The sequence below is a fragment of the Lacerta agilis genome, chromosome 13 (assembly GCF_009819535.1).
Source record: "Lacerta agilis isolate rLacAgi1 chromosome 13, rLacAgi1.pri, whole genome shotgun sequence".
NCBI lineage: Eukaryota > Metazoa > Chordata > Lepidosauria > Squamata > Lacertidae > Lacerta > Lacerta agilis.
Genome location: NC_046324.1, coordinates 13,758,096 through 13,782,493, shown reverse-complemented (window position 1 = coordinate 13,782,493; position 24,398 = coordinate 13,758,096). Strand labels below are relative to the sequence as shown.

At 42.3% G+C, this 24,398-nt stretch overlaps 1 protein-coding gene across 3 annotated transcripts; it reads right to left on the bottom strand.

Annotated features, from left to right (window-relative positions):
- Positions 1–2,477: 2,477 nt before the first annotated feature.
- On the bottom strand, positions 2,478–23,635 carry GABPB1 (GA binding protein transcription factor subunit beta 1). Of its 3 annotated transcripts, XM_033167082.1 has the most exons (10): positions 23,613–23,635; positions 16,658–16,765; positions 15,366–15,533; positions 14,472–14,666; positions 13,158–13,305; positions 12,648–12,761; positions 10,353–10,538; positions 9,026–9,141; positions 6,756–6,848; positions 2,478–4,753 (listed from the first exon to the last, which is right to left on the bottom strand). In XM_033167082.1, exons 2-10 carry the CDS (start codon positions 16,763–16,765, stop codon positions 4,601–4,603), a joined length of 1,281 nt encoding a protein of 426 aa, XP_033022973.1. In that variant the 5' UTR covers positions 23,613–23,635; the 3' UTR covers positions 2,478–4,600. The 3 variants fall into 3 exon arrangements, with proteins under 3 accessions (XP_033022973.1, XP_033022974.1, XP_033022975.1); XM_033167083.1 differs by lacking the exons at positions 6,756–6,848; positions 23,613–23,635; XM_033167084.1 differs by lacking the exons at positions 6,756–6,848; positions 23,613–23,635 and having other exon boundaries at positions 13,194–13,305.
- Positions 23,636–24,398: the final 763 nt, after the last annotated feature.

The window sequence follows — 24,398 nt, the reverse complement described above, 5'->3', positions numbered from 1 at the left end:
CTTACTTACTTACTTACTTACTTACTGCACTATTTCTAAGGCTTTGTTAGCATTTGGGTCCATGCCCCATATCGCTACTCCATGGAGCATCTGGGAAACCACTTTGCTGGCAAAGATTTTCAACACAGGTTCTAGTAACTGGCCACCCACTGTAAAATAGAATTTCATTAATGCCCCAAAAGCTTTCTGCGCTTTGAGTTTTGTAGCCTCAATGTGCCCCTTTCCATGATAGCGTCTCAGTGAAGAGAACTCCCAGATATTTGAAGGAGCGTGTTTGTTCCAGATTCTGCTGATCCATTTTCCATTTGAATCTGGGACCATGCTTCCCAAAGACCATAATTTTGGCCTTGGAGTAATTCACGCCAAGATCTTCCCGCTTGCAATACATGCTAAACGCTTTAAGCAGATTGTTAAGACTTAATCTGGAGACTTAATAGGAGCACCACATCATTGGCATACAGCAAACAAGATATTTTCCTACCGGTATTACTAATTGATGGGGCGGGGGATTGCGCCAATGCTAGGTGTGGCACCATATCATTTATATAAAAGTTGGAAAGTGTGGGAGCCAATATGCAGCCTTGTTTCATGCCTTTTGATGTCTTGAATGCTTCCGAAAGACCTCCCTTTTAACCCACTCTGACCCGTGTTTCGGTGCCGCGATACAATTCACGAATTAATAATAGTCATAAGTCTATATTGGCATTTGAGAGTTTCTTCCACAATCTATCACGGTTGATTCAGTCAAAAGCAGCAGATAGGTCAATGAAGACAGCGATCAGTGGTATATTTGTTGATAATATGAGACGGTGTAAAACACTGGTCAGTGGTACTATATCCAGCTCTGACCCCTGCTTGTTCCTCATATAAGGTGTTCACTTAGCCAGACTGTTAATTTTCTGAGCAGATGACAAGCATAGAGTTTGGAGGAGATATCCAGCAGGCTAATGGGGCGGTAGTTTTGGGGGAGGCTTTTATCTCCATTTTTGTAGATTGGCACGATGATGTTCAATTTCCAAGCAGCTGGCATTTGAGCTGTATTATTTATGTAGGTGTAGCGCTTAGCCAAGATGGGTAAAAAACTTAATTATAGAAAATACATTTTGGGAGTTTATATCAATAATCAAATAATAGATCTTATTCTTATTGCCCCCACTAAAAACCTTGCAGTTTTCGCTGTCACCTGATACAACAACTTGCATCACTAGAATAACTTAATTGCATATTTTGCAGTGTCCATTGGAACTTCCCTAAGTCAATTCTAAATAACAGAAACTCTTTCACTTGAGGCCAACGGCTCTAACAAAGACTAGCAGGACCCGTGGGGTGTTCAGTTACAGTTCCCTTTTTTCCCCAAGAGTCTTTCTCTGCCCTCTGTTGTTCCAATGAAGTATAGTTGCCTTAATCAATGTATACCATTTGATTGATTACAAGAAATGTTGTTTCCCCAAAGGTGGCAACCAGAGAGCGTTCCCGCCACAAGGGAAAATAATTTCCCTTGCTCGTCCTACCTTGCCAACAAATAAGACAGCTTTCCAAACTGTGTGTCGCGACACTTTAAGTGTGTTGGCTGCAGTGTGTAGGTGTGTCGTGCGAACACTCCCCACACTCCTCCCGGGGCTGGAAAGGGGCTAGTTTAACCTCCGGTTTGCTAGTAAAACTGAAATACTGTGTCATGAAATGGTGCATGTCTAAAAAGTGTGTCACCAGCATGAAAAGCTTGGGAAGCTCTGTTCTAGAGATATGGGATGGTTGCAACAGAGTATAGTGCCATCAGTACACAATTTTAAGTAAAACCTCATTTGTTCCTTGCAGAAATGACGTGCACAAAGTAGTCATCTTAAGAGCTTGTTCCAGCCACTGTAGCAACTGACATACGTTATCCTAAAAATCTGCATCCCAACGTTCTCCCAGGCTTTGAAAGCTTACCTGTGTCATGGGTTGACAGCCACCTATATAATTCTAACACCAGACCTCTGATGAGTAGCTGAGGGGGCAATGCTAGCCTAACAAAGTGCAGCCATCAACACCACTGGATGTCTATTGTAATGTCATCTTCTTTTTTAAAAAGTAAACTGACACTTCACTTGTGGAAAAGATATTTAATTGTAAATAGAAAAAGTAGGCCAGAGTACAGTTTTAAGGGCAATTATTTTGTATAGGTCATCTAGATGATTTTATAAAGTTATACATTTTCATAAAAGCACTGAAACAGACACAGCAAAGCACAAATCAAATACAAAGTATACTCTGAAATAAAGGAGCTGCACAGTAGTTTGAAGTGTAATGCAATGTAGACTCAGTAATCTTTAAGGCAGTATGGTCTAAGTGAAGGTCTAAAAGCCACAGGTATCTGAATGTTGCTCTTGGTTCTGAAGCACTCTGGCTGGGTCTACACTTGCAGCAGAGCGATGCGAAAGAAAAAGGCTGCCCGAGAAAATCAATCATGTTCCTGAACATTCCACTGTGTGTAAAAAAAAAAGCCTCCTGCAAGTAGAAAACTAGCACACAAGGCAGAAGGCTGGATCAGCACCACTCCCTCCAACGTGCTAGCTTTCTTCCTGCAAGTTTTCTTTAAAAAAAAAAAAAAAGCACGAGGGAACATTAAAAAACGACAGTCTCCACCTGCAACCTGAAGTGGTACAGTCTGTTCTACCTCTCATTCTTGCTGCATGTGCAAAGCAGACTTGAGTTGTGAGGTCCTTGGTATGTCAGATTACATCTATTTCCCCTTCAACCGCAGTTCCTGGGACCAAGTGCTGACTACTTCCCAAGGATGTGACAACACTCCTATATTCTCAAACGTAATGGTGATTTAGGGCTGCCACCTATTTCTTGATATCACAATGCTTCAAAGAGATAGTGTTGTACACTGGAAGTGCTATGTATCTTATCTTTGATGACTGCACAAATTCAAACATAATCCTAGCAATCAGAAACAACTGTAGGCAACAACAGTATCAAATCAACGTATATATTTATGTTGTCGCTCAACTCACTCCTCCACTCTATGCTCCTGCTGCACCGGATAGGCAATAGCTCGAGTTCAGCTTGAGCCAAGTTCCTTCTGTGCCCGTGTTACATACAAATAAGTGAATTGCTATACGCCGTTATAAATCTGGACTCTTTCCTGTCAAATAACTCCACCCTCTTCGGAAATTTGTGCAGCTCATGCGATACCACCTTTTGCTGCATGCATAGATATCGTCAAATGCTTTCAATGAGCTCAACTCATTCGCGTTTGCTTTTGGTCAATCAGAATCATGTTATAACGTACAGTTCTGTGTCATTCACCTATAGATTCTTTAAAGTGGACTCTGCAACCCCTCTCCACCCATCGCAAAGAACAATTGCAGCCACCTTCTTTGTAATGCTTGGAAGTGAAGAGCCTGCAAAGTGAAGAGCCTACAAGGTTAAGGTGGCAGCATAGGAGCAGAGGGAAAGTTAACTGGACTGCTTTGCAACTTGGTCTCCACCTGTGGATTTGTGGCCCAGATTTGCTAGACACGCTAGAAATGTGATTTCATGCTCTGCGTAGAATAAATTTCAAATAATCCATATATTACATCAGCCTTCGTGCCAACCTGGTGACCTCAATATATTTTTGAACTACAACTCCCATCAGCCCCAAGCAGCACAGTCAAGCTGGCTGGCAGTGATAGGAGTTGTGATCCAAAAACAATCCGAAGGCACCAGGTTGGTGCAAAGTGGTTGGTGCAAAGTCTGGTTTACATACAAACCTGTCTTGGTTTTCTTTCTCTTCTCTCAAGTTACATTTCATCAAGAAATAGGACTCGCATAAAACAACAAAAAACCACCAGCTTGCTTCTCTCTCCCCACCCATGACCTATAGATTAGACATTTTTTCTCATAATTTTCGCTCTTCTTTCCTGAAAAATACTTCTGTAAGTTGTATGTAGAAATTATATACCTATATATAGATATATATATAGATATAAACATGCAGCATATGTACAAACTGAAAAGTTTAAAAAATATCAGCTTCATATACATGTCAATCTACTTGAATATAACAGTAATTAAATATAAAAAATTACACTTTTTCTAAATAAAAAAGGGAGGGGCAGGGTTCAGAGACTCTGGACAACTACTTAAAGCTGTACAAAGGATTTCCATGAGGAGATGTATGAACTCAGAAGTCTAAGTTGCTAGCCTTCTGGATTGGTTCCATCACATAATTCATTTTCACACCGTCAGTTCAAATCAACAGTTATCACCCTTAAAACTGTTCTGTATTTCAGCAGTTTTGTACTAAAATCAAAAAGGTCTCAAAAACATTGCCTTTGCATGTTTGTGGATCCCTTCAAAAAGATTCAGCAACTAATTTTGGAACTGTAAAAAAACAACTATTTACAGTATTTCTTTTTAAATATTTTTTTTCTTTTTTGCACAAAATGTCTAAATTCTGACTTTACTTATTATACAAGAAATTCACCAGAACTCATGGCTTAAGTCCAGTTTCAAACCTGTAGCATCTTCTCTAGCATATAATCCCGGGGCTGTGGCTGATGCGACACGCAGGTCCGGATTGTACTGCTGTTTTCTAAAACTGGCTTTACAGAAGGCTCACTTCAACCATTCAGACAGCTTCTTTGTTAGTCTGGAGGCGGGTCATTGCCTCCAACTTCTGCCTATAGGCTTCCGCCTCCTGCTCTTTCTTCAGAAGCTGCTGGCGGTACTTCTGCGCTTCCCGATTTGCCTCATCCAGCTGCTTCTGTAAAGTTTCTCTTTCCTGTTAAAACAAAGCACAGAAAGGTATAGGTAAATTGTGTGAAAAATGAATCAATGGCTGGTTTGCACTTGTTTAAAAGCTCCACTTCATTGTATCTGAAGAACAAATATACAGGAATTCTAGAACAGGACAGGTGGCATGTTCCTTGAGCTTATTCTTTGAAGCCGTAAATAAAATTCTATTCTATTCTATTCTTTGAAGTGGGGGAGAGGGGAAATAGTTAATTTTAAAATATTCTTCGTAAGGCAACATGATATCACAAAAAGTCAGACAATTTGACGTATGTGGCATAAAATATTGGTACAAGCTAGTTTTAAAAGATCCCTTATATAACCAATTGGCTAGCTATTAACAAGCATAGCCTTGCAATTAATTTTAGCAACAGAATATTTAAGTCCAGAGAAGAAGTCCACTTAATAGTTTAACAGCTACTTTTAATTCTTCTGTTACAAATTCTGCTTACAAACAGCTCAACTTTTTAAAAAATATTTTTATTTGATTTTACAAGTACAGAGTTATAACAATACAAAAGACATATCCATATTTGGAGATTTCTCTGAATCTCTAAACTTCCCACCTTCCCTTCCATGGGTCCTATTATAAACATTTTCAACTGCATATTATTTCATCGTCCAAATTTTATGTCTCTCCCAAAACTCTCTCCTGAGTTAGTGATTACACATGTATTTTGTTACATCTACAGTGGTACCTTGGGACTCGAACAGCTTGGCTCCCGAACTAATCAGCTCTCAAATGCTGCAAACCCAGAAGTAAGTGTTCCGGTTTGTGAACGTTTTTTGGATGCCAAATGTCTGACGCGGCTTCTGCGGCTTCCGATTGAGTGCAGGAAGCTCCTGCAACCAATTGGAAGCTGTGCCTTCATTTTTGAACTGTTTCGGGCGTCGAACAGACTCCCAGAATGAATTAAATTCATGAAACAATGTACCACTGTATTTTAATAATAATAATAATAATAATAATAATAATAATAATAATAATAATAATAATAATTTATAATTTATACCCCACCCATCCGGCTGGGTTTCCCCAGCCACTCTGGGCAGCTCCCAACAGAATACTAAACAGAATAAAACATCTTTAAATGCCTTTTCTCCAAGGAACTATGGGCTGCATATTCCTTGCTAGCATTCCTTGCTGTTTCTTGCTAATATTCTTATTCTCTTGAAGAACATATCTGTCACAAATTTTTACTTTGGACTTTTATTCTAAGGCCCCCCCCCCCCGGAAAGGGCATTGCTCTTTAAATAGTGACTGGATTGACTGATTTCCCCCCACCCTGCTAAATTTGACAAGTAATTCAACAAGTCAAGTGTTGAGCCAACCCACCTATTCCATTTTCATTTGATGACAGAGAACAGTTTCATGGTCAAGAAAAAGCACTTGAGTTCAAAAGCAAAAGACATTTTCTCCATCCTACAAAATATCCAGCTTGGAATTTTGGTGAACCCAAATGACCAGCTCATGACATGCTCCGATCTTACATGAGTCAAAAGGCAGCATTTCCACCTTATTAAGAATAATTGCCTAGGAAATAGCTTTGTTCTGATCCTTACACAAGCAAAAGCCTTTCCTCCCCTCTTTAAAGGACTCCATTTTTTAAAAAAAATATAAATAAGCTAATTTCAGCCATGGTTTCCACTTTAATCACTAGGTAGTACAATATAAAAGGGACCAAGAAGGTCCATCTGTAAACACTGTTTTGTTGAAATGAAATAGCAGGGTAAAAAATAATAACCTTCCTCTTCTTCCCTCTGATGAGATCCCTTTTTTTCCTCCTTACAGGATGATCCCAATCATACTTACTGGGAAGTAAGCTTCATTAATCTTAACTTTATTTAGTCCCTGATAAATATATTTGGGACTGAGGCACAAGTCCATCCTATCTACGGTTTGTGTTCCAAATTCTTTTCCTGTTACTGTCAATTTTTGCATCATCCAGTTGAACTGTGCTCCAGCACTCAAAAACTAGCAATTCAGGTACCTGATAACTGTTGGTCAGTCTATTCTTCTGATTGCTCAAAGGTCTCTTGCTCTCCAACAATTCTGCCCATTTGTTCTTGCTTAGAAGTTCCTCCTTGAGGACAAATACAGGTGAAACTCGAAAAATTAGAATATTGTGGAAAAGTCAATTTATGTAAGCAACTGTCTTCATTAGCTACTGGAGTTTAATATATGAGATAGACTCATGACATGCAAAGCGAGATATGTGAAGCCTTTGTTTGTTATAATTGTGATGATTATGGCGCACAGCTGATGAAAACCCCAAAGTTGAAATTGTTAATTTGGGGTTCTCAGCTGTACGCCATAATTATCACAATTATAACAAAGGCTTCACATATCTCGCTTTGCATGTCATGAGTCTATCTCGTATATTAGTTTCACCTTTTAAGTTGAATTACTGAAAGAAATGAACCTTTCCACGATATTCTAATTTTTCGAGTTTCACCTGTATGTGGTGAAATCCTTCCTCAGTACTCACATTCCCTGGTGAACCTTTGTCTGAATATGTTAATCTGCATCCCTCACTAAAATGAAGCCTAAATGCACAGCTGCTCAGTGCCATGCCAACTGGCCCTTGCTTTGCCATCCCTTCTCTCTCCATATTGTCTTCACCACTGTCAAAATGTAGATTGCTTATAAAACTCTGTAAAGTACCCTGTACACTGATGGTAGCTTATAACCCTAAAAATAATAGTATATCTAAAGTATACTATGTATACCAAAAAGTAGAGTGCTATTTTTCCCATAGTGAAGTGGGACACATGATTTGAGTCGGAGAACAAGAAGAAAATCAATAACAATCTTCTCCTGTAGCAATGCTGAGCCCCACACAAGCAGAGGCCTATTTTACTTATTTTACTGAGTCAAGGAATGCTCCACCTTAATTAAACACTCACAATGTACCATATTGGCATGAATATCAGCTGCACCTGCAAATAAGCCGCATCTTCAAAATTCAAGGGGTGGGGGAAGACATTCCCCCATGCTCCCGGACTGCTTTGCCAGTGGCCTTCCCTCCCTCCCCCCCCCCAGTGGCTCCAAGGAAGCTTGGGAGCAGCGGGTGGGCTGCATGCCGTTGCCCTGCGCTCGCAGGCTGCTGGGGGGGCACTGGCAAAGCGGTGCAGCTGCCCCCCCCCCGAGCAGCCCAGGAGTACAGGGCAACGGCATGCAGCCCGCCCGCCACTCCCAAGCCTCCCCCGAGCCGCCGGAAAGAAGGGGGAAGGGGGGGCCGCCGGCAAGGGGGCATGCCCCCCCCCGAGCAGCACGGGAGCACAGGGCAACGGCTTCACTTTAATTTTCACTGTCAGAATTTGGTGGGAGAAGTGTGGCATATATTCAGGCCAATACGGTAACTTTCAAATGAAATGTAAATGGACAGCTGTATTTTTAATATCTAATTTATTCCTGTAGCATGACAACAGAGTCCATTATACATTCTCAGTGAGAAACCTTTTAATGAAAAGAAAATCAGGGTGATAATGTGTAAAAAGGCTGTTGATTTTTTTAATTGTAGGAATACATTTTTGACTGTATCACAAAGAACAAAGACAAGTAATAAAATTCTGCACTAAAACCCAAACCTTGGATGATGAACATATTTTATCCAACACCACATTAGGAGGAGAAATAATGGAATTGAGATGATAGCTAAACTTATTTACTGAATTTGCGTTAAGCAACTTTTTAGACTGTATACAGGGAACAAAATCTTTATGATACATAATTTTGAAAATACAATTACTTAACATTTACATCACCACAGTTGTGATGTACATAGACTTTTGACCACAAACAGGTAAAGCTGCTGATATAAATGTACAAATGGGTTCAAGGGTGTCCTCATTTTATACAAAATTTAAACAAGAACTTCAGGGAGAAAATATATTACATTTTATACAAAACTTTAGTATACTATGCATAATAGTTTAAATATTTTAAGTTTGGTTGAATAATATCATCTGGGAGGGGGAATCTAAATAAAATATTTATTCTTGGCTTCTCCATTTACACCAAATCTTTGTTTGTCATTGAAAAACTGATATTATATTTAAGGCCATCAAACCTTTAATTTAATTTATAAATTTAAGGCATTTATATTAAACATTTATAACAAATATATCAGAGACAAAAATATAATGCAGTTATAAATGCCTTATTTTGTGGTAATACAAAAAAACAATTAAGCAAGATGAAAATAAACACTCAGTTTAGAAAATTTGAATAAAACAACTCAGCTAACAGATTCCTTACTTCTATTTCTGCAGACTCCACCCGATTTTCAACTATCTCAATACACTGTCTCTTGACTGGAGGCTCTTCACTGATCACCGTTTCTTCAGCAATGTCAGTTGCTGGTACTGTAAGGACTTGAATTAAAATACATTTGTATCAGAAATATGAAGGTTACTCATGCTACATTCAGGTAAAACGGTAAAGAACCCCTGGAGGTTAAGTCCAGCCAAAGGCAACTATGGGGTGCGGCGCTCATCTCGTTTTTCAGGCTGAGAGAGCCGGCGTTTGTCCACAGGCAGCTTTCCAGGTCATGGGCCAGCATTACTAAACCGCTTCTGGTGCACGGCGGGACCGTGACGAGTGCCAGAGTGCATGGAAATGCTGTTTACATTCAGATGTTTTGCTAAACCACAATGGATTTCAGTGATTCCTTGAGCCCTCCTTCATTCTGAGATAGAGAGAAGTGCTGCAGGGCAGACTGAACCAAAGAAACATCTTGTGAGCCTTTAAGCAAGAGCCTTGGGGGAAGCTGGCTGGGGAGATGGAGAGCTGTTTCTCAAAGCTCTGTTTGGCGATATGTGCCTGGCGATATCTGAGTCAGCCTTCTTGGCGATTTTTAGTCAGCTTGCTATAGCAACTTTTAGTGAGTTGCTGCTGCTGCAGGCAAGACAGACGGGGAGTGCTAACCAGTGCTCTGAGCTCTGTTTCTCAGAGCTTGGAGATACAGCGGTACCTCAGTTTTCGAACGTCTCCGTTGACGAACATTTAGGTTTTCAAATGCCATAAATCTGGAAGTAAATGCTTCGGTTTTCGAATGCACTTTGGAAGGCAAACATGAGGCTTCCGTACTGTGTTTTCGAACGTTTCGGAACATGAACAGTCTTCCGGAACGGATTATATTTGAAAACCAAGGTACCACTGTATTTGAGTCAGCCTGCTGTAGCGATTTCTTGCCCCTGCAAGAGGCAGGGATTTCTTGCCCCTGCAAGAGGCAGGGAAGAACTGACTGAGGTACACAATATTGTGCTTTTTTGAATACCACACACACAATCTGTGATAAACTGCAAGGTCGTTTTTTAAAAAACGGTTATCACGATTTGATCTATTATTCGATATCAAACTATACATTGATTTATAGCACACCCCTAATGTTAAATACTTGCTAGTTGCTCCCTTAAAAGCTACTTTTTTTACTGAGCCATTTGTATTCCCATTTTGCCGCTTGAAAAAAAAATTGTGGCCTGGAGTGACTATTGAGTTGAATGCAAAAACAAAACAAAAATGTTTATATGCATTGTTCAGAAGAGGATTTGAAGTCCTCATTTTACATTTCCTTTCAGCTCACCTTGTTGCCCATCTGGCATGGTCACAATAATGGGCTGACCCATTCCACTAGTTGGAATGGAATGGAGGTTTCCAAGCTGAATCCCATCAGTCACTATGGTAATAACCTGCTGACCTCCGGAACTGACAACTTGCTGAATTGCACCATCCACAGATTCTGCAGTCACTACTTCTTCTGTAGCCACAACTGTTAAATAATAAAAAGGATAAGTGTAATCAGGATGTTTATTGACAAACTTGCTTTTAAAAAGTTAAATACCTACCATTTGCAGAAACCATTCTGCTGGCCTTTATTATTTATTAGATTTATTTAATTCTAATAGCTTTCTTAAAAATACAATTTGCACTATGGTTGTGTTGTTATGGGAAGGGGCTGTAGCTCTGGGATAGAACATCTACTTTGTGTGTAGATGTTCCTAGGTTCAATCCCCAGCATGGGGCTGGGAGAGCCTCCTGCCTGAAACACTGGAGAAATGCTGTGAGTTAGTGTAGACAATGCTGAGCTAGATGTATCAATGGTCTTACTCATATAAAGCAGCTTCCTATGTTCCTTCTGTTGTAATAGACAGTTACTGACTCACAATTGCATGTATGAAAGGGTTAACCTGAGCTCAGGTTGCAAATGGGTGTGGCTTAGCAGGTTTTCGGCTCCCGCTCACAGTCATTTTCTCTTTGTGCTTCCTGGAATAAGCAAGGAGCCATATGGCTATGGCTCCCAACTCCAAGAAAAACCAAGTGAACTGAATCTCTCAAAAATGAGATTTTATAGCCTGTATCTTTGCTAACCCCAAAATTGCATGATCCTTTTTGTAAGGAAACCAAGTGCTTTCCTTTATGGTGGCCAACTCCCAAGAGTGTGATCTACTCACAGAGTTAAAAACTGGAAGTGATCTACCCCCTGTTTTGGGGGGTTCAGGTCAAATTTGTTGAGGTTTTTTTGGGAGCAGGAAAGCCCAGTTTTTTAGGGGTTCAGGGCAAAAATTTTGAGCTTCTTTGGGGGAGCCAGTGATCTACCAGTGATCTACTGCAGACGTCCAGTGATCTACCGGTAAATCATGATCTACGTGCCTGCTTTATGGCATTTGGAAGCTTTTTTCATCTTTATTTTACTTGTTTATTGTAACTTCTGGAAACTGTGAATAAAATCTTCACTTATTTGGAAAGCTAGTGTTTGTGATTTATTCTAGCCTAAGTATTTTTGTGGGGAACATTTGTTTAAAGGTGGATGAGGGCAGATGCAAATCTAATCAAGCGTTAATGTGCTAGGAGCAAATGCCATTGTGCTTAACTCAGTTAAGAGAGAATAAGATATCTCTCTTCCAAACCTCTTTCTCCAACACCTTTGTGTGAAGAAAGGGCTGAGAAAGGCTCTTTTGGGGGTTTCCCCCCTTCATCACACTTTATACTTACAGCTAAGATCAGTGCAGGAGCAGCTAAAGCACTCTTTCGTATACAAGGCATGCCCAAGTTTTGGAAACCCATCATGTCACTACTAAAAGGTAATAAAAATGACCGCAATTTGGGGTAAGATGGGAGCGAAGACAAAGGATGGAGATTACAGTTTTCTAAACCTGATTGCCTAGCACAATTGATACAAGGAAATACATTTATTTGCTGTTTCATATTAGTACCTGACATAAAGCAAACTGGATTTACTAGTATAAAAATGTTTTAGTATTTCCAGATACTTTCTCAATGGGTAGAAAGTTGGGAGTTTGATATATCTGTAACCTTACTATACTAAGAAATTCAATTTTTTAATATTTAGAAATTATTTTAACACTCAGCAGTAAACAAAATCCTGTTTCTGGGTACTTATTAGTCTCAAACTATCATTGGCCATACTACCTTTTTTAGGTTTTAAAAGGAGAAATATCATTAAAAGTCAATGCTGAAGCACAAAAAACATCAGTTCGAGCAGCTACATTTACATTCAAGCAGTTATATTAAAATCAGCTTTGATGTTCACAAAAGATGGGATGAACACCAGAAGGCTTTCTATCGAAATCTGTACAGCATGATTTATGTCAGAAAGATCAGACATCAAATACAATGGAGACACAAGTCAGAAGCTTTCATCTTTGCCATTAATTGCAATCCTATTTATAATGATTTTCCTGCTCAAGTAGTGATTGCCATTATGGCCTTCATAGAAATGGCATTATTATAAGAAGAATGTTGTTGTTTTCTCAGGATTTTGTGAAGGAGATGAAATTTTGTCCGTTTTCTTTCTTTTAAATAAACAAATAAATAACAATGTGAATCCCTGTTCTAACATCCAAATATTTTTACTCACCTGGCGTTTCTGAAGAATTGGACAATGGAGCTGAAGCTTCTGCTAAGGCAGCCAAAGTTGCTAGTACTGAAGTTGAGGAATTACCGAACTGGACAGCAGACACTCCTGTATCATCTAGAAGGAGAAAGTCAAACCACAAATGACGTCAGCAGGTTGCATAAATATTCCTTTCAAATGTAATGTGCAAAGACATCATCTTGTCTGCAAATCCAGAGCCTGACATGTGCTTGAATAACTCGTACACAAGCAAACTTCCCATCCATTTTAGTAGCTTGACTTAGTTTCCTGTACACATTCCACTGGAATGAATGGGGACAAGAAAGGAGGCCTATTCCAAAGCCAAACTTCAAGCAATTAAAAAAAGTTTTTACCACAACCTGCACTGGGGGATGACGGAAAAAACTAAAGGGCAAATGATGCACTTGCTGAAACCTTACCATTATTTTATTCCTAAGCATTTTGCTTAACATGGTGAACAAATTATTCCCAACCCCTTGTACACCTGAATACCTGATGTATATGATGTATTTGCAGAAGATACCAGACCTGTTAGGTTCACTACCCCGCCAGGTCCAATGATGAACTGAGGCGTTGCTGCATGTATTGTCACAGTGTCAGGACTTTCTGGGTTTGTGTTGATTTGGTTCTGCATTGCAATCTATGACAGAAAAGGCAACAAGAACATCTTATTTCCACCTTCATCAGGGGGGAGGGGAAGCCATCACACTCAGATTTTGTATAGTTATTGTACTACTGTATTCTGACAGTTTATTCTTTTCAAAAGAAAATGTGAACTGCTTTTAAACTGCCCTGGGACCTTAGAATGAAAGACAGATAATGAATTAAGAGGAGGGGGTTAGAAGGAGGAGGAGGAGGAAGAAGAAGAAGAAGAAGAAGAAGAAGAAGAAGAAGAAGAAGAAGAAGAAGAAGAAGAAAAGTGTCAGTATAGTTCACAGCAAATAAAGGAGACATTTGGAAATGCGATTGATAAATTCAAATACAGTGATACCTTGGTTCTCAAACGCCTTGGTACTCAAACAACTTGGAACCCAAACACTGAAAACCTGGAAGTAAGTGTGGCGGTTTGAGAACCTTTTCGAAGTCGAACATTGAGTGTTACGCTTCTGATTTGAGTGCCACACTTCCATTTTGAGTGTTATGCTGAGGTGTGTCTGTTTTTGCTATTTATTTTGCATTTTTGTTTTAGCGACTCTTTTTTGTTTTGTTTTTGTGACTGTGTGGAACCCAGTTCAGCTACTGATTGATTGATTGTGTGTGTGACTGCAGTACATTGTTTATTGCTTTCATTTTATGGATCAGTGGTCTCGTTAGATAGTAAAATTCACGTTAAATTGCTGTTTTAGGGGTTGTTTTTAAAAGTCTGGAACAGATTAATCCATTTTGCATTACTTTCTATGGGAAAGCACGTCTTGGTTTTGGAACGCTTTGGTTTTGGAACAGACTTCCGGAATGGATTAAGTTTGAGAACCAAAGTACCACTGTAACTTTGTGGACATGCACCAAACTAAGTAGAATGAATATGGTGAGAACATCAGTAAAGGCAAGGTGACCAAGTAGAAGAAGTGGCTATCAGTCCACAAATTGATCAGTTGGAGGGAGTAATGCTTCTGAATATCAGTTGCTGAAAACCACAGGGGGCGAGGAGAATGCTCATATGCTCAGCTCCTGCTTAAGGTTTCCCCACAGGCATCTGGGGACCACTGTGAGAATGCTGGACTAGATGGGCCATTGGCCTGATCTAGCAGGCTCTTACGTTCCTACAGAGGTCCAGGAAAGACCTTGTTGAAGATAGTTTTGAGTTACCTGTAATATTTCTGCCAGGTCTTCAAACCCATTGTCCACAGCGATGTCAAATGCTGTTTTGCAAAATTTACTTTGCGTATGGACATCTGCTCCATATTTTACTAAGAGTTCCACTACTTCTTGGTGATTGTGTTCTGTAGCCCAATGAAGAGCAGTCATCTTCAGCATGTCCTTTGCATTTACGTCAGCGCCATGCTACAAATAAAACAAAAACCCCAAACTACTTCAAATTTCCATCAAGAGTTTAAAAACTGAAAGACACCGCCCATTTAATAGTTATTTCCAGTCTTGCAGCCTTCTACAGTATTTGTCATTTCATGGTCAGTCACAATCAAGCAAAGCATACACAACATGGACCCTTTTACTTTTTAAAAAATGACAATAAATATAGTTACTTGTTAACTAAAATGTACCATCTCTGTAAAAACAATGTACCACTGTTGCTTATGGCTGGGTGCAATATGTGGAAAACAGTGTGCATGCTTTCCACTGAAGTAGTTTAACGGCGCAGCACAGAATTTAAATGTGTTAAAACCCCAGCTTTTCCAGATAGGGCAGGGAAAACTTACTGAAACTTTGGCCCAAGTCAGTGAGCTAGATGGACCAATGGACTGATTTAGTGCAAGGCAGTTTGCTCTGCGTCTGTACATCACATCCTCCAACCCTCTGGCTTTGGTGGGGGGCAGGGGGAGAGGGGATCCAAGGTGGAGGACCCAAAATCCCGGCTTGCACAAGGAACAACCTTTGTGGCACGCTTTGAGCCCAAACAATATTTTTAGAAGGCTTCTTTGCATGCCACTGATAATGAAAAGTCATATTCGCATCAACTAGCAAATGAGCATTTTTCAGCTTCTGAACAGTTATCACAAAATGTCCGTATATCTATATATTTACCTTAAGTAACACTTCTACTATGCTTGCATGGCCTTCAGAAGCTGCCATATGTAATGGAGTTCTGTCCACTTTGGTCCTGGCATCCCGACTTACACCAGCTCGAAGCAACACTTCAGTGGTGGAATAGTGCCCATATTGTGCTGCTAGATGAAGAGGAGACGTTCCCAACTGCAACACAAATATATAGCACAGTTAAGCAAGCAAGCAAGCAAACAAACAAACATTAGGCTAAGAATTAACTTCCATCTATCTTCTAGTTGTGAACACACAGAATATTTATACTCTTCTAATTTAATGGCATCCCTTCCTTAACATATTTAATTTTGAGTGCCATGAATTATTATTTTTTAAGTGCATAAATGATTTAGGGTGAGGATTTCTTATTTATTTATTTAGTTTTAAGGGCGAAGTTTTCTATGAGTTCCTGCAATCTTGTAGAAATGCTGCTGGAAGAGGCTGCTTTCATTAAACTCACACAGATTTGTTAGCTCTTCTCAACTTTTGATGTTGAAGTGACTAATCTTTGCCCTGCTTACTCATATAGTTACTCCTACATTTCATGATTCATAAATATCCAGTCCAATACATAGACAATCAGTCAGAAGACTACATTTTCTAAATTACTATTTGTGCTTTTTTCTGGCTTTGAATAAATGGGTTTTTTAATAATAATAATAATAATAATAATAATAATAATAATAATAATAAGGATGTAGTATTGCAGTCAGACAATTAATACCACCATCATTACTGGCTGAGCTGGGAAAGATACCCTAGAGTGTTGGAGAACTCCAGGAGAGTGGTCATGGAGAAGTTCAATATTCATACTGAGGCTGCCCGTACTGGGCTGGTTTGGAACTTCATGGTCTTTGGGAGGAATTCAAGATTATGCTGTTTAACATTCTGTCAGCACAAGCATTCCAGCTTGTTCATTCCAGCTTGGAATGAACTTTCTCCCCCTGTGTGCTGTTCTCGGGATTCTCCTGATCCCCCCCAATCAATTTTAGGGGGCACGAGAAGTGGGGAGAGAGGGCATAGCCCCGTTTCACAATCAGAAGTCCTTGCATGGGTTTCCACTGGTAGGACTCATTAGCTGAATCCCACCCTTTAGGGGGATTCATGCCAGCATGAAAATGAGCAGGACCTGTTCTCATCACACAATTTGGATCCTCATGTTATACACTTATTTCAAATGTCACTAATCCAGTGATTCTCTCAGAAATATATACAAAAGACCAACAGAAAAGCAAAACATGGAATTCAAACAAACAAATAAAAGATGTTTTCATTACCCAGTCTGTAGTAAAAGGTGCACCATTGGCCATCAAAATGCGAACTTCGTCATCTTGTCCTGCTCGTGCAGCTTCTAAAAGCTTCTTTCCCAAATCTACCAGGGACATCTAGTGAAAGATTTCAGATGAAAAAGAATTAAGGTTCATTCAACATGCCAATTATGAAATAAATGGGCATATATCAAAAAATATGGCATGTATCATTGAAAAATTCTTGAAAACAGAGATGCAGGCTGTTGTGTTGGCACAAACAAATCCCGTCTTAAGAAGCTAAGGCAAGCTTCATGCATTACCATGAAGCCCCTTGCCCCCCCCCCTCACACACACACCCTTTGCAAGAACAAGCAAAGAAGCAAGGAAGCTACAGTTCACTCTAGTTTCCACTTACCGGAGAACTACGGTTAATGCCTTTCCACAAGCCAGGATCCAGAAGCCAACATTAAACCATGGCTTTATATTCTGGAATAATTGGAAGCTGTTTAAAGTGCTTGTCTTGATCTTTAAAGCCCTTAACAGCCTAAGGCACGCATATCTAAGGGGCCATATCTCCCTTGACTGGCCTATGCAGCAGTTGCAATCATGATATCAGGCCTTGCTCTGCATGCCCTGTTCTACCTTAGTGAGGTCAGATTAGAAAAATGACACCTAGGAGCAGGGACTTTATCGCTGCAGTCTTGGAACACTTTCGCTATGGTCCTCTCTACCCAGGTTTTCTGGTGAGTTGATGGTGGCTTTTAATTACTATTTTGGGAAGTGTTGATTCTAATTGCGACTTTTGTTTCTCCTTCCCATCAGATTCAAGCTACCGTCCAGCTACAATCAGTCACAAAATTAAACAACAGTAAGGCCAATTGAACCAACTGAATCCACCTAAGTATTTAGAAACTTCTATTTCTCCTGATCATTCAGAGGCACCTCATCATTAAGGTTCATAGAGGCTTGGGATGCTCCTTAACAGCGCTAATCATGAGCCATGTGCACCCACCCAAGCCACTGCTTTTAGGGCCACCTGCTACCATCATCACCACTGTGGGAATATGTTTTAAAGGTTCTACTGCACCTGGTTGTTTGTGTTTACTTTGGGATATCCTTCCACGTTAGGAAGGAAGGGCAAAGGATCCAGCAGGGAGTTTGCTGCATGGATCCCTCCACGTTTGGGCGAAGCGTGCCAATTTAGCCACTGTAACGGTCAACAGATGGTTTCCCGCCTAGAAACTAGCATAGAGACAAGGTTGTGATTGGTTCATGTAAATGTTATGACGATGTTTGATTTCTTAATAAATAGCCTCCGCTCTCTGTAGCGTTTGTGGAGAACGCGTGAGACAAGCTAGAGAGAACATCAGTGTGTGGCAAGCCAGAGAGAAACCAAAACCAAAACCAGCCGCACAGAGCAGTTGAGAGCTTCTTCACCAGACTGCAGTCTCTTAGTTTTTATTTCTTTCATTTCAAAAGCGTTTATTTGGCCTTCTCAGTTTTGGCCGCTATCTAGCTTAGCCTATCTTTCACTCCGGAGACCTCCGGAATCTTCGGAACCTCTAGATAACCTTCAGCAACTTTCAGAACTCACGACTACTACCTTCAGATCATAGCCAGCGGACCCTTTCACGACGCAGTGGGAGCAGGAACTCCGGGATTACTGGTCGTCCCATCTGCTGGCTATCCCCACAACCACTGCCATATCTCCATAGCCAACTGGTGCAAAAAAGCAGCTGGTGAGGCTTCTTCAGAGCCCCAAAAGCCTCAGATTGCCACTGCTGCTGCTAACATAGCATCAACATAATTTCAAAAGGCAAACTGGGAAGGAGGTTGGGAGGTGGGTGCCCATCTCAAGTGGAATAATGTCTTGTGCTGGTCCGGCTCCTGAATCTTGAGATAGTTGCAGTGACAAGGAGTGCCTTGCACCAATTTTACTGAATTTTGTACATCACCTTGAAATGTGTGTATGGAAGGAGATTAAATAATGACAACCATGATAAATTTTTATTCTAATGGGTGCAAAGTCTGAGGCCTTTTCTTTCCAATTCAGGTTGATTGGCTGTCGTAAATTACTTAGTACCTCAAAGCTAGGCCACAGTTAGTGAAACTGTGCTTGAAAACTTTCTGGAAGTTTAAGCTGAAACAAAATGCAGTGATGGAGCATGTTACAGTGGCCCTCCAACATCTACATTAGCCACTACAGTGGTGCCTCGCTAGACGAAAATAATTCGTTCTGCGAGTGCTGTCGTATAGCGAATTTTTCGTCTTGCGAAGCACCAACAAGAGAATAGCGGTTTGACGAAAAAAAGAAAAAAAAAATCGGATTTTTTTTCGTCTTGCGAGGCAAGCCCATTGAAAAATTCGTCTTGCGAGACAGCCTTCCGCTAGCGAATGCCTTTCGTCTAGCGAGTTTTTCGTCTAGCGGGGTACCACTGTATAATAATCCAAGCACAAAGGTGAATTTATTTACAAAGTCATGAATGGTTTAGAGCAGGGGTAAGCAACCTAAGGCCCGTGGGCTGGATGCGGCCCAATCACCTTCTCAATCCGGCCCACAGACGGTCCGGGAATCAGTGTGTTTTTACATGAGTAGAATGTGTCCTTTTATTTAACATGCATCTCTGGGTTATTTGTGAGGCCTGCCTGGTGTTTTTACATGAGCAGAATGTGTGCTTTTATTTAAAATGCATCTCTGGGTTATTTGTGGGGCATAGGAATTTGTTCATTTTTTTTTTTCAAAATACAGTCCGGCCCACCATATGGTCTGAGGAACGGTGGACCGGCCCGCGGCTGAAAAAGGTTGCTGACCCCTGGTTTAGAGGCTCCTGTCCTTGATCCCAGGGCAATCACCATTGCGTTCCATGAAACCTCATTCCCTTGCACACTTCCCTGCATCCTTTCAAAACAGCCTAACATGAGAGCTGGATTTAGATAACCAGGGTAGCAGCTGTAAATGTAGTAGAGAGGTTGGCATGTTTTTGTGTATATACCGTGTTTCCCCTATTTTAAGACGTCATAAAATAAGCCATAGCAGGATTTTTTTGCATTTGCAAAATATAAGCCGTACCCCGAAAATAAGCCATAGTGATAGTGCCAAAAGCCCCTCGGAGACCCCCTCGGAGGCTGGTCAGCTGTGAGGCGCAGAGCAGGCAACTCACCCATTGTCGCCTCAGGGGCCCCACCACCGCTGGCTCAGGAGACGCTGCCATTGTCCCCGGCCCAGCCCGGCCTCCTCCTCAGCCCCTCGCGCCCCCTCGCAGGGAGCCAGCAGGCAGGGAGCCAGCGAGTGAGAGGCACAAACAGACGCCTCTCGCCCAAGTCCTGGCCCGCCTGCTCCTCGCACGCAGGGAGCCAGTGTGCAGGAAGCCAGTGTGAGTCCTGGCCCGCCTGCTCCTCGTGTGCAGGGAGCCAGCGAGCAAGAGGCACGCTGCTCCTGATGTAATAAAAATAAGACATCCCCTGAAAATAAGCCATACTGTGTTTTTTTGAGGGGGGGAAATATAAGACGGTGTCTTATTTTAGGGGAAACACAGTATTTGCTTTGTTATTGTATGCATGCACTTCCCCCTTTAAATTGTGACCTACGTCAACAGAGAGAAAGCAGGCTGGAAATCCTAATAATCCTTAACCCTGATTCCTCTTCTCACAGTAGTCGATAGCTAATATCTGATTTTGCTAGTTAATAATTGGGAACTAAATTCTAATTGACTTTATTAGAATTAGTCTTTGTTAAAGATAATCAAAAGAAATGTTTTGGGGCCATCTAGTGGAGAACTACCACCTTGCCAAATTATGTTATAACAGTATCACACCATATTATATTAACACCATAGCAACTGACAAGATTCTTCACTTCCATGACTGACCATTTTAAATGTACATGATTTGGCAGTTTTGTCTATGGAATTGGATATTTTGTTTTTTTTCAACAGCTTTTTTTAGACTTGTCACAGAATATGGTCCCTACCTTTAATTTGTATATTAATTTATGTCAACTTTTAGTATCTACAGTTCTTAAAGAGTTCAAAAGTAGCCTTTAGCTTACATTCCTCTGAGCAGACTACACAGAACTGGAAGCATAACACACTGGAGCAGACTTAAATGCTGTCTATGCACTTCTTACAAGGTAGTCTACAGAGTTCTTGCGTATAATTTGTGCATAATACAAGGACATATTCCCCCATGTGAAAGAATTCATAAGCTAAATTTGAAAAAAGGAAGTCAGTGCTGCCTGTCACTAAAAGAACATATGAAACAGAACCTTTTATCTCATGGAAAATATTAAATCTAGGAGCGTAACATCAGCATCAAGAGCATATGAGAAACTCCTGTTTGGGGATGTGCAGTCTATGAGCTACTTATAAGAAACCTGTAGCCATTCAAAAAGCAGCTTTCAAATAGCCACAGCCTATATGCCTGATTCCTTAAGCTGTGGAACTGGAATTTATATCACAGACAAGGAACAAGAATATGATGGGGAAATTATAAAAATGTAGTATGTGAATTTGGAGAGGGGGAGGGGGAGTCCAAACTCATGATATACAGCACCTTCACCAAACATGTGCCTGTAATTCTAAATGCATATGGAATCTGTTGCCTTGCTCCTTCAAAAAGCAAGGATTTTCCCATCCCCAAAATAAATGGCCATGAACTTGCATGGACTGTTGGCCCTTCAGCCTATTTTTTGTGTCTCCTGCAAGAGGCATAGCTCACCTAAGCAAAGCTACCTGAAACCCTTTTAAATGCTAATGCCAAGAGTTAAACCTAGGTTTGTTTGTATGCCAAGTTGTCCGGATCCCAACTCTGGTGTTGTTGTTTTTTAAAGATATAGTATATTTGTGGCAATAGAACAATTATTTTGAGAATAGTTTGTGTTTTCATCAACAGCCATGTTACTTCGGCCTTGTAAGGAAGGGCACAAAAGCTACAAACCTGCACGCAAGAAAGTCCTGGTTGGGGGCTGGCAGAAAAGAAATGGGGTGCTCCATGTCTCCAGCAAACTGCTGCATTTCTATGCTAGGAGTGGAGGAGCTGGCTTTTCTCTTCTGGAATCCCACTTGCTTTCTGTGCTGGGCTCAGAAGAGCAGTATTTCCTTTGCCGCCTCTGCCAGCCCACACATTCACTTGGGTGCAATTTCATGCACTCACCTGCATGCAGTTCTTTGTCTCCTATGGCGACCAGGCAGGCACTTAAATATAAGGCTGGTGTTGCCAAGTGCTACAATCAGCACACATTTTAAAAGTTTTTTTTAGATGATACATCTTTCTCGTTTTGGCAGTGTCTTAAAAGATGGTGCCAACAGATGGAATTCATTACAACTACGGTACTCCCTGAGCTACAACTGTCCTAGTTATAACTCATCAGAAATTATCCATCAGGCTTGAATGGATTTGCTGCTTTGTTTTCCTGTTATCCTTAATAAAAGCAGACATCAGCTTCAATTCAGATTAAGAACTTTATTTTAAGGTTTCAAAATACTGAGCAAACACTGGCCTTACTCCAGATGCATACATCAGGTTTAAAACATCATTGTTCGCTGTGTTTCATCGTAGCAATCAGCACAAATGGGAGTGAATATGCAGCTCGGATACAAGATACGGAAACAAACATGTCACTTCAGAATGAAAGATTTCTACAAAATTACAAGAAAGATCCAACGGTAATTTTACATGCTTTTACACAGCGAAGCCTACCACTTCAGAGAGCGGTGGCATCTGGCAGGGCTCAAAGGGAAGAGGAAGGCTACTCTTCTTATGCAGCAGTCACTGCATACTGTACAATGCTTTTTTTCTTTAAAAAAATGTTTAGCGGTACTCTCCTTTTCCTACCCATATTGAAATACTACCTCTCAACGAGGCCAAACTTACACAAAATGTTTAGGGGTATGTGTACCCCCAGGAAAAAAGCACAGACTGTATCAACACCATTTGCCCCATGGAACAGAGGCAAATTCATCCTAAGTGGCAGAACCAGGGGGATGTCCAAAAAATGCAACTCCAAGGCGACTAGATGTTATGTTTTGTCGGCCATTCCCCCAAAACAGCCACCCATTTGCCCTCGGGAGTGTTTGAATCCACTACTCAAAAAGGTGCAAGGGAGGAATTTTGTCACACAACGGGAAGCCCGCTTGCTCCAGAGGAGACCAAAGGGCGAGAGAGCACGTTGGAAAGTGGCTCTTGAGCAGCCCGATCCCAACCGCATGTCTACTCAAACAGAGCCACCAGCTGCCTTCAATGGGGCTCACTCCCCAGGACTGCAGTCTTACTCCCGAGGAAGCGCGCGCCCCGACTTCACGCACGCTTACGCACAACCCAACGTTCCCTGGGGTGGGGGGGTGGGGGTAGGTGTGTTTAACGAGCCCGGGTTCCCAGGCAACAGGCGCACCGGCGGGCCCAAGGCCACGACGGGGCCGTCCAGAGAGGCGCTCCCTTCTCAGCAGAAGCAACCCTGCCTCAAAATGCACCCGCCTCGGGCGGGAAGGGCAGGCCTCCCCGCTCACAGTCAGCTCCCCCGGGCCGAGGCTTATTTAGCCCAAACGCGCGGGAAGCGAACGGGCGGGCGGAGGAACAGCGCATGCTCGAGAATAAACACGGGTCGAGATTCGAAGGAACGTGTGAACGGCAGCTTAACGCGAGTGTGGGCGCGAAGGGCAGTCGCTCGCGCGCCTCAGCTCGGCAAAGGCCTCGCTCTCCGGCTCGCCCCATCTCCAGCCTCTGCCCTCACGCAGGGAGCCTCGGCTTCCCGCCGGCTCCATTTCCCTCAGGCGGAGCCCCCCCAGCGCCAGATCCCCGGAAGGCCTCTCCCGTCCCCGCTTTTCCCCGACAGGAAATCCTGGCTGGGTTGGGCGCTTGAAGGGAGCGGAGGGAGCCGCGGTAAGCGCCGGGTTCCGGGGGAAGTGGAATTATTTTTTACCAGCGAAGAAGAGATCAACTTCCACATCCGGTAACAAGGGCCCTATACAAAAAGGCGCAGACTGACCTGGAAAAGCTTGGCCGGCCCGGCCATTGGAGGTGGGGGGAAAGGAAGGGAAGAGGAAGGGAGCAGGCCTCGCTTACCGTGGTGCCCGCGCCCGGCCGCCGCCGCCCACGAGCACGACGAGCAGGGGCGCCCAAGGCCGCCGCCGCTTCTCATAGGCGCCCAAAAGCCCCACAAAAAAGTCCCCGCGCGCGCTCGGCGGAAGGACACAGGCGGCCCGCTCTGGTGAGGAGTGAGGCGAGGGAGGAAGAAGGAGAGGCCCGAGGGGGCGGGGGATCGAGCGCAGCGGACCCAGTTTGGACGCGCTGGGGCGCCTCTCCTGAGGAATACCCTCCCCTTGTAGAAACGGGAAGGGGGCCGGGCCCCCGAGCTTTCGCTCTCATCGGGGCGCGGGATTATTTTATCGCACAAACGGTCTGTGGACAAAAGAGGGGGGAAGCGGCGGAGGGATACGGCCGTCGGAGGAGGCGCACGGCGCACGCGCAGAGCCCGGAAGAAGGGAGGGGGAGACGAGGCGAGAAAGGGAGCCGCCATCTTCTGCCGTTGGGGGTTTTTTTTTCCCGCCTGAACGGCGGAGGGGGTGGGGACGGGTTCAGTAGTGGAGGCGTGTTTAGCCACCTCAACAGGCGCTTTACTGAGAGCATTCCAGTAGGTCTTTTTCAGCTCTAGGATAGTAAGTCAAGAGGTGCCAGCGAGGAGTTGTAATGTTCAGGTTGCAGTCCCATGCCACCTACCTAGGAGTAGCTTCGTAGGTCTTCCTTCTGAGCAGACACGTGTAGGAGTGGGCCG

Excerpts from the sequence above, each read along its gene's own strand:
- GABPB1 (XM_033167082.1), bottom strand. The coding sequence starts at position 16,765 with ATGTCCCTGGTAGATTTGGGAAAGAAGCTTTTAGAAGCTGCACGAGCA. Across the intron at positions 15,534-16,657 it reads CACCTTTTACTACAGACTGG|TTGGGAACGTCTCCTCTTCA; the intron begins GTAATGAAAACA and ends TTTGTGTTGCAG. Across the intron at positions 9,142-10,352 it reads CATGCCAGATGGGCAACAAG|TCCTTACAGTACCAGCAACT; the intron begins GTGAGCTGAAAG and ends TTTTAATTCAAG.